At 46.9% G+C, this 10,065-nt stretch overlaps 1 protein-coding gene across 1 annotated transcript; it reads left to right on the top strand.

The window, feature by feature from the left end:
• The first annotated feature begins 1,135 nt into the window (after positions 1-1,135).
• Positions 1,136-9,675, top strand: LOC140494058 (endogenous retrovirus group 3 member 1 Env polyprotein-like). The gene is made up of 2 exons (XM_072592973.1): positions 1,136-1,894; positions 6,967-9,675. Exon 2 carries the CDS (start codon positions 7,208-7,210, stop codon positions 8,969-8,971), a length of 1,764 nt encoding a protein of 587 aa, XP_072449074.1. The 5' UTR covers positions 1,136-1,894; positions 6,967-7,207; the 3' UTR covers positions 8,972-9,675.
• Positions 9,676-10,065: the final 390 nt, after the last annotated feature.

Genomic DNA, 10,065 nt, shown 5'->3' with positions numbered 1-10,065 from the left:
ATAGTTTGCAGATAAAATTGAACAGATTTTTGCTGCAATTTGACCAGACTGCAGGTTACACCAAAGTGGCAACTCTGCTCACAAATTCTTATTTGACACTGCCCAAGGCGATACTGATGGGACTTCACTTTGCCATTCTGGGTCACCAGCTTTATTTCCAGGTTTAATCCTATAATCATCCTAGAGCTTGTAATTTTAGACAACTTCCCTTTTAGGTACATATGTAAATATCATACTGAAATGTTGCACTGAATGGTACCAAATCTGAAATTAGTCTCTAATCTGACCCTTCTACAAATGTATTGGCATAATTCTATGCCAGTTATTTTTCTGAAGCCTGTGATTCCTGATGAAGGGCTTACGCCTGAAACATCAACGCTCCTGCTTCTTGGATGCTGCCTGACTTGTGCTTTTCCAGCATGACACTTTTCGACTCTGATATCCAGCTTCTTTGGTCGTCACTTTCTCTTTTGAGAAGTTTAAACCAAGAATAATTTTTATTGATCAAAGTGCAATAGGAACCAATTCATGAAATTCAGATATCTCACATTTACCTTAAGTATGGGAAGGCTAAGTCATGACTAAATTATTGTCAGTAATTGAAACCATGCTGATAAACTTGTGCAGTATCAGTGCCTCACCTTTACAGTGTTCCCAGATATCGCACAGCTGCAGTATTTTGTTTTGCACTGAGCGATATGTTGTTCTCACTTTTTTCTTTGTGAAAGATTACAAAATTTAACTTGGATGAATGAACTTATAACTTCTTTAATCAATGTCGGGAGAAAGAAAATGTCAGTATTTCAAAAACTGATAAAGTAAAATAAACTGAATCAGTAGAAAGGGTTTAAGATGGATATGGAACAAATGCTGGCAAATGGGACTAGATCAATTTTGGATATCTGGTCAGCATGGGCAAGTTGGACTGAAGGGTCTGATTTTGTGTTGTACAACTGTGACTTCATTCTCTCAATTATTCAAGAAGTTGAATACTTCGAGGAGGAAAAGGAGAATTTATTCAGAGAATGCACGTGAAATGATGATTGAGGTATGTGAGATGCAATTTCGGTTCAAACAATTGAGATGTGCCTGACCCAACAGGCTGCTATATAATAAAAGACAAGACTTTTGCTTCTTTTCTAAAACATTTTGTATACTCAAAAGTAGGATAATTTAAATTGTGCAAATGCTGACATTTTGTGAGCAGAGTAAAAACAAGTCCTTGATTGATGAAACCATTAACACAGACAGGGAAGAATGAGTCCTTGACTGATAAGACTGCAGGATAGAAAAACAACTCGAGAGACATCTGCTACAGATTGATATAGAGACATCTGCTACAGATTGATAAGACCGCTAGCACAGACAGAGAAGAATAAGTCTTTGACTGATAAGACTACAGGGTAAAAAAAACAACAACTCTGGAGACATTTGTTGCAGACTTTGTGATAAGGGTGCAAAATGGAGAATAATGACGGTTTAAGAATGTGAAACTCGTGGCTCGTTAGAGCCAAGGAGGGGAGGGACATGTGCTGTATATAATAAGAAACTTTGTAAGCCTCGGCGCGCCTTTTTCTCAGAAGGGTGCCCAACTCTGCAGACTTGTAAATAAACCTTTGTTTTCCTGAATTTGTCTAGAGCGATTATTAAGAAGCGATTTTCGTTTCTAACAAACTTGGGGGCTCGTCCGATCAACACTCCGGCCGCGAGGGGAGCTGAGGAAGGATATCGGAGAAGGTGCACCCTGCCGAGTTCGGCAGTCCCTGATTCCTTGCTTGTCGCCCCGCGCGGCTTGAGCGAGTGATATCCGGGAGGCTCAGGAAAACAAAGGAGGGGTGTGGCCGAGGCAGTGTGGACGGTTAACGATCGAGCAATTTCCGTGCACCGAACCCAGGTAAGAAAAAAACTTGCGGGGACCGTGTTTCCGGAGGCCTGGGGACCTACGGGGTGCCTGTGGATTTTTCTACAGAGACGTGGGACTCAGGTATCTAGAGACCGGGGCTCGCCTGTGAGGGATTTTGCAGAGACCGTGTTTGAGGAGGAACGTGTACCTATGGGGTGCCTGTGATCTGTGTCACAGAGACGTAGGACACAGGAATCCAAAGACCGGGGGTGCCTGCAAAGGAACCTGGGCGATCACGGGACTGAAGGTCCGGGAATTGGCTAAATTGTGATAGATTATCACGGGATAATACGAGAAATACGAAGTCCTCGGCAATGGGAAATAAGGGATCCAAGGCAAATAAGGGAAGGGTAGGCTTGAACAGGGACAATGACATATACCTCGGGGTACCTGACGATAGTCCGTTAGGAAGAATGTTAAATAATTGGAATCAGGGTAGGAGAAAAGGAAAATCTAGAAGGAAGATGGTAAAATACTGTCAAAAGTGGTCCCAGAAACCTATTCAGGGCAACTCAGTGTGGTGGCCTAGATTCGGTACTGACGAAGACTGGGTCTGGCAAGCTCTCATTTTATATGTCAATTCGAAACCTAATGTTATTCTGGAAGAAAGTGATTATGCCATTTGTTGGCTACCGGTCACAATATCTTGCAAAATGAAGGTAACTAATGAAGACTCGATAGGGCAGAAAGAATGGGAACCTTCAGATCACTTACCACCGCCCTACGTGACCCCGTCTGCCCCACAAAATGTTCCTTCGGGTGACGACGAGTCAGGGGAAGGGGAAGAAAACGGGGAGGAATCACAGGCTGCCTCAGGGGTACAGACTAGATCTCAAGCTGGAAGGAGTCACAGACAAAACCCTGTCTCGATTGCAAGAATGAATCCACTCCGGGAAGTGCCCATGGGGGCGAGGAAGGAGGGATGGGATATGTGAACGTTCCCTTGACGAGTACTGAAGTACGGAATTTCAGGAGGGAGATGAAGGGTCTACTAGAGGACCCCATGGGCCTAGCTGAACAATTGGATCAGTTCCTGGGTCCGAATACTTACACGTGGGAAGAGATGTGTTCCATCATGAAAACATTGTTCTCTAGCCAGGAGTGACAGATGATACGACAAGCTGCACTCTTGATCTGGGAGAGAGAGGGGAGAGAAGGAGGGGAGCAGAAGTTTCCCCTCACCGACCCCGAGTGGGATAAGAAAACGGAAGAAGGACGGCGCAACATGAGAGACATGCGGGAATATTGGATTAAAGGAATAAGGCAGGCAGCCCCGAAGGGGCACAATTTTACCAAGGCTTTTGGTAATCATCAAAACCCGGAGGAAACCCCTACGGACTTCCTAGACAGAATTAGGAAGAACTTGCAGCAGTTCGCTGGGGTGGACCCTGAGACAGATGTGGGACAACAACTTATACGGGTAGAGTTTGTATCAAAAGCCTGGCCGGACATACGAAAGAAGTTAGAGAAAATGGATGATTGGGATCGTAAACCTCTAAGTGAACTACTACGGGAGGCGCAAAAGGTGTTTGTGAGAAGGGACGATGAGAAGCAAAAGAAGGCGACAAAGATAATGATGCAGACGGTGCAATAATTGACAGCTGGAAGAAGGGAAAAGGGAGAGCCGTGGCAGCAACAGGAAAGGGGAGAGTCGTGGCAAGAGCAGCGGAAAAGAGGACCATGGCCGGAACAAAGGAAGAGTGGAGGAACACGAGACCGCGACAGGGAAACGAGGAGGATACTCAGATGTTACTACTGTAATGAAAAGGGACATTTTAAGCGAGAGTGCCCCCGCTACAAGCGGGAGGTGCGGTCGTACATCCTGATGGAGGAAGATTAGGGAGGTCGGGGGTTCCTACCCTTGGGGCAAAAGGACTATCGACAGGAACCCCTGGTAAACTTGAAAGTAGGGCCCCAACGGTCGGAGATCACATTTATGGTGGACTCGGGAGCCGAAAGATCAAGTATAATCCAAATACCCCACGGCGCCCGAGCAGGAGGAACAGTTATGGGAGTATCTGGAATTGGAGAACAGAAATTGCAAGTCCCAGTAGTGGAGGACGTGGAAATTGGGTATGAAAACAGAACTACTAAACGAGACCTCCTTCTACTGCCATCGACGGGGTTGAATATGTTAGGAAGAGACTTGCAGGTCAAACTAGGGATTGGAACGGTACCAAGTAACGGGGAAATGGTGGTAAGGTTGTTCACCCTCACCGAAGAAGATGATCAACAAATAGACCCGGACGTAAGGTACCGAGAGGGGAACAGAGGGGGTCTAAACATCAAACCTCTCCAAATCACCATGTTACCAGGAAAAGGCCCGGTAAGAAGGAAACAGTACCCGATTGCTATGGAAGGACGGGAAGGGTTACAACCTGTGATAGAAAGATTAATCACAGATGGATTGCTGGAGGAATGTATGTCCCCTTTCAATACTCCAATACTTCCTGTGAGGAAGCCGGATGGGACGTATAGGTTGGTACAAGACTTGCGGGGGTTGAATGAAGTAGTCCAGGCTAGATACCCGGTGGTACCCAATCCCTACACGTTAATGAGTAAAATTCCCCCCGAACATGAATGGTTCAGCGTAATAGATCTGAAGGATGCCTTCTGGAGTTGCCCCCTTGACGAAGAAAGTCGGAACCTTTTCGCATTTGAATGGGAGAATCCCTTCACAGGACGAAAGCGACAGTTAAGATGGACGGTCTTGCCGCAGGGATTCACGGAGTCACCCAACTTGTTTGGACAAATACTGGAGCAGATCTTAGGAGGATTTCAGTGTAACGCGGGGAATCAATTGCTCCAATATGTCGATGATCTCCTACTCTCAGGACTAAGAGAGGAGGAAGTATGAGCAGACACCGTTACCCTGCTGAACTTCCTGGGGAAACAGGGCCTACGTGTCTCCGGAACGAAACTCCAGTTTGTGGAGCAAGAGGTAAGATATCTGGGCCATCGAGTCAGTAAGGGGCATCGCCGTATCACGCCGGAACGAATATCGGGGATTACGGGTATGCCAATACCCAGGACCAAGAAGGAGATCAGACAATTCCTGGGGCTGGTGGGGTATTGCCGGATATGGATTGAAAGTTACACCACTCTAGTAAAATTTTTGTACGACAAACTCGGACAAGAATGACCACAGGTGGACTGGTCAGATGAAGAGGAGCAGCGATTTAATATTATTAAAAATAAACTGATCTGAGCTCCGGTATTGGCCTTACCCACCCTGAAGGAACCGTTCCACTTATATGTCAATAGTGCCGGCGGAATTGCCCAGGGTGTGCTTGCCCAGCTGCGTGCAGGGAAGCTTCAGCCGGTTGCATTTTTGTCAAAAATGTTAGACCCTGTGTCCTGTGGATGGCCGACCTGTATACAGGCAATGGCAGCTACGGCAATGTTAGTAGAAGAGGCCCGGAAACTTACCTTTGGAGGAAGAATCATAGTACACTCCCCACATTCAGTTAGCACCATACTGGATCAGAAGGCTCACCGCAGGTTAACAGACTCTCGTATCCTCAAGTATGAGACAATTTTGATGACCGGAGACGATCTTACTTTTGCAAAAGATCTCAGTTGCAACCCTGCCCAGTTTCTGTACGGATGTCCTGCAGATGGAGGACAGGAGCATGATTGTGTGGAATTTGTAGCCCTGCAGACCAAAAGCCGAGAGGACCTGCAAGAGGCCCCGCTGGGTGAGGGACAGGAACTGTACATCGACGGATCCTCCCGGTGCGTCAGTGGGATCCGGTACAGTGGCTATGCTGTCGTAGATGGCGCAACAAAACGGACGATTGAGTCCGGACGACTGCCCGGGAAGTGGTCAGCCCAATCCTGTGAGTTGTACGCCCTCCAGAGGGCCCTGAAGTTGTTGGAAGGGAAAGTGGGGACCTTATATACTGACTCAAAGTATGCATACGGCATCGTTCATACTTTCGGAAAAATTTGGAAAGAGAGAGGATTGATAACTTCCCGGGGAAAAGAATTGGCTCACGAACAAATGATCAGCCTAACTTTGGAGGCCCTGGCGTTACCTACGGAACTCGCAGTAGTCCATGTACCCGGTCACCAGAAGGGGTCGACACCAGAAGCGGTGGGAAACCGGCTGGCAGATGAGGAAGCCAAGCGGGCAGCGGTCGAAAAATCCGTCCAATTTTTAACATTAATACCGTTGAGGGAAGGGCTCGCTAAACAACCCGTCTTCACCCAGGGGGAGATTGATAAAATGGATCAATTGGGTGCCCGGCTAGATACTAACGGGAAGTGGACGGTTCCTGATGGGAGACAAGTACTGAACAAACAGATCACCCGGGGTATTCTGCACCGATTACACCATCAGACCCACTGGGGGGTGCAAGCCATGTGTGACACGTTCCTGAGAGACTATGTATGCAGGGGGATATGCACATTAACCCAACAAGAGGTAGTCGGATACCCCACTTGCCGGCGTATTAACCAGAAAGCCATGCGTTCTATGCCAGCCGGTGGTCAGCCCCTCGCAATTAGGCCATTTCAGAGGATCCAAGTCGACTTTACAGAATTACCCCCAGTACAGAGATGGAAATATCTGCAAGTAATAGTAGACCATTTCACTCACTGGGTAGAGGCTTTCCCAACTGCCAATGACGATGCACCAACCGTGGCCCGACTGTTGTTAGAGAACATAATCCCGAGATATGGCATAATGGAATCTATCGACTCTGACTGTGGGATACATTTTATTTCTAAGCTACACCATTTGATCTGTACTGCCCTGGGTATCCAATGGAAATTCCATGCACCCTGGCATCCTCAGAGTTCGTGTCGGGTTGAGAGAATGAATGGCACGCTCAAGACCCAATTGACTAAGCTGGTGTTATAAACTAAGTCACCTTGGCCGAAGTGCCTGCCCATTGCCCTATTGAGGATACGTACGGCACCTCGCCGGGATGTCGGGGTTTCCCCCTATGAAATGCTGTTCGGATTACCATATTGGAGTAAGGTTGATGGATGTCCCACTCTACAAGGGGGAGTTGTATTTGTCAGAAACTATTTACTGGCCTTATCCCGTTCTTTTGCAGAACTCCAGAGGAAAGGTCTCCTGGCTCAGACTCCGCCGCTCGACTTCCTCCTGCATAAGGTGGAGCCCGGAGATTGGGTACTTGTTAAGACCTGGAAGGCCGAAAAGCTCCAGCCGCGGTGGGAAGGACCGTTCCTGGTTCTGTTAACAACTGAAGCAGCTGTTCGGATGAAAGAAAAAGGGTGGGTCCACGCATCAAGGATAAAGGGGCCTGTTCCGCCTGAAGAAGAAAGCACTTGGACATGCGGGCCAGGGGACAAGCCGTTGGTGGTAAAACTGAAAAGACAGCAATAATGAACTCTACTTGGACTGTATTGGTGGGGATATTGATCAGTTTACTCCTGTATGCGGGGGAGGGCGAGGGGAAATGTGACAAATGTCGGACTACAGTAAGGCTCGGGATTCGAATCTACTCGGGATCATTTGTGTCTCACTCCCATGTGGACGATTGGTGTTACGATGTGAGTGCACGACACGAATGTTGGGAGGGTGGAAGACCCTATTATCAGGTGTATAATAAAGGATACGGTGGCAAAATCCGTGGATGCCCTATAAATGACCGCTGGGTGTGTATTAGCAAAACAGGGAGGTGGGGCCTATCCTCCGTATTGCTCAGGGAGCAGGTTGACAGAGTCAAGGAGGCCAAGATACAGAACACTGATCGGGGGTTGGGGAAAGAGCAAGACCGTCAGGGAACGGTCGTGCTCTCTAAAGTGTCATCTGTATACGAAGAGGTAGAACAAAAGATTGAACTCCCTGATGTTACACAAAACCTGTTTATTGATCTCACCTCTAGAATAGCCACTGTTTTAAATGTTAGCAATTGCTGGGTTTGTGGGGGGCCGCATATGTCGGAACAATGGCCGTGGACTGGTCAAAGCTTAGACATATGGGAATTGCTGCAAACCACTTGGACTCATGTCAATGAAAGGAAAAGCCAGGGGTGGAGACTGACAAACAGCCCTGAGGGCCAGTTCTGTGTTGAAGGCAAGGGGACCGTGGAGGTAGGGATTAGTCACTGTCAGAATGTATTGGATGCGACCACGCGAGTATGGTGGCCTGAGGATATTACTTGGTACATTGCAAACCGAGGTCATGGAAATTGCGTTCCATTACGTACTGATTCCTCCTCTGACGAGCTGGGGGCTGATTACTGGAATTGCAGTGGTCCTGGTCCTTATGAGGGCGTCCCTGGGGTAAAGGAGCTGTGGGATGACGTTGTGAGGCAGGGAGGCCCTGCTCCAGATGGCCTATTTTGGATATGTGGTAATCAGGCATACTCCAAACTGCCCATGGGATGGGCTGGGGTATGCTTCCTGGGTCTAATACGACCTGCGTTCTTCCTATTACCCCGGGAGGAAGGCGACGATTTGGGAATTAAACTCTTTGACTCCCTCCGTAGGTCGCCAAGGGATATCCAAGTCGGTGATTGGGGGGATGAGTGGCCACCGGCCCGGATTATTGAATACTACGGGCCAGCTACATGGGCACAGGACGGATCATGGGGATACCGTACTCCTATCTATATGTTAAATCGAATTATCAGGCTCCAAGCAGTCGTAGAGGTTATTACTAACCGGACTGCCCTGGCCCTGGAGTTGCTGGCTAAGCAGCAGGATCAGATGAGGGCTGCTATATATCAAAACCGACTTGCCTTGGAGTATCTGTTGGCCTCGGAGGGGGTCATGTGCGGGAAATTTAACCTGACTAACTGCTGTCTAGAAATTGACGATAATGGTAAAGCGGTTTTGAAAATTTCCGATGAAATTCGGAAATTGGCCCATGTGCCAGTACAATCTTGGCGTCCTCTTAGTGGCATCGGATGGTGGGATGGTCTCCTGGGTGGTAGTTGGTGGCGCACGGCGTTGCTGGTGGTTGGGGGGGGGGGGCGTGATGCTTCTCCTCATATTACCCTGCCTAACCCCCTGTATTCAGTTTTTAATTCAGAAAAATATTTCCCAACTCCAGGCAGTGGCGGTTCCACAACATGGGACGCAGGAACTTAAGGTGCTGTTGCTGCGAAAGACCAAGGATTTCCCGGGCCCTTGAGGAGGGGAGGCTTATCTTAAAAAGAGAAAGGGTGGAATTGTGAGAGGCAATTTCGGTTCAAACAATTAAGATGTGCCTGACCCAACAGGCTGCTATATAATAAAAGACAAGGCTTTTGCTTCTTTTCTAAAACATTTTGTATACTCAAAAGTAGGATAATTTAAATTGTGCAAATGCTGACATTTTGTGAGCAGAGTAAAAACAAGTCCTTGATTGATGAAACCATTAACACAGACAGGGAAGAATGAGTCCTTGACTGATAAGACTGCAGGATAGAAAAACAACTCGAGAGACATCTGCTACAGATTGATACAGAGACATATGCTACAGATTGATAAGACTGCTAGCACAGACAGAGAAGAATAAGTCTTTGACTGATAAGACTACAGGGTAAAAAACACAACAACTCTGGAGACATTTGTTGCAGACTTTGTGATAAGGGTGCAAAATGGAGAATAATGACGGTTTAAGAATGTGAACCTCGTGGCTCGTTAGAGCCAAGGAGGGGAGGGACTTGTGCTGTATTTAATGAGAAACTTTGTAAGCCTCGGCGCGCCTTTTTCTCAGAAGGGTGGCCAACTCTGCAGACTTGTAAATAAACCTTTGTTTTCCTGAATTTGTCTCGAGCGATTATTAAGAAGCGATTTTCGTTTCTAACAAGGTATATCAAACTCACATTGTTTCATGACCTTTTCCTCTGGGTTCTTCAATGAACAAACTTGTTTTGTTATCTGAATAACTATGTATCATGTGATTTGTTTCACATGAAATATTTCATTAGGATCTTGCGAACTATTAAGAAGTGTTCATTTTTAAAATTTAGGTAGCTTGATTATTAAGCAAGAAAAGGTTAGCGTTTTACTCCCACTGAATCATTCCTCTATAAAAGGTAACAAGCTTTTTATTTTTTCTGGACTTTGAATATATGGAAGTCAATTCTGAAAGAAAAAAATCCTCGTCGGTAATGTTCCCACATATGTGGAGTAATTGCTTCTGGTCAGTCTTCAGGTTATAGAGGCTCGGAAAGAAATGAGTTGGCCAAAGTAAGCAA

This window comes from Chiloscyllium punctatum, chromosome 23, assembly GCF_047496795.1.
Source record: "Chiloscyllium punctatum isolate Juve2018m chromosome 23, sChiPun1.3, whole genome shotgun sequence".
In the NCBI taxonomy this organism is placed as follows: domain Eukaryota; kingdom Metazoa; phylum Chordata; class Chondrichthyes; order Orectolobiformes; family Hemiscylliidae; genus Chiloscyllium; species Chiloscyllium punctatum.
Note: the sequence above shows the minus strand (reverse complement) of the source record. Positions and strands in the feature narration are given on the sequence as shown.

Excerpts from the sequence above, each read along its gene's own strand:
- LOC140494058 (XM_072592973.1), top strand. The coding sequence starts at position 7,208 with ATGCGGGCCAGGGGACAAGCCGTTGGTGGTAAAACTGAAAAGACAGCA.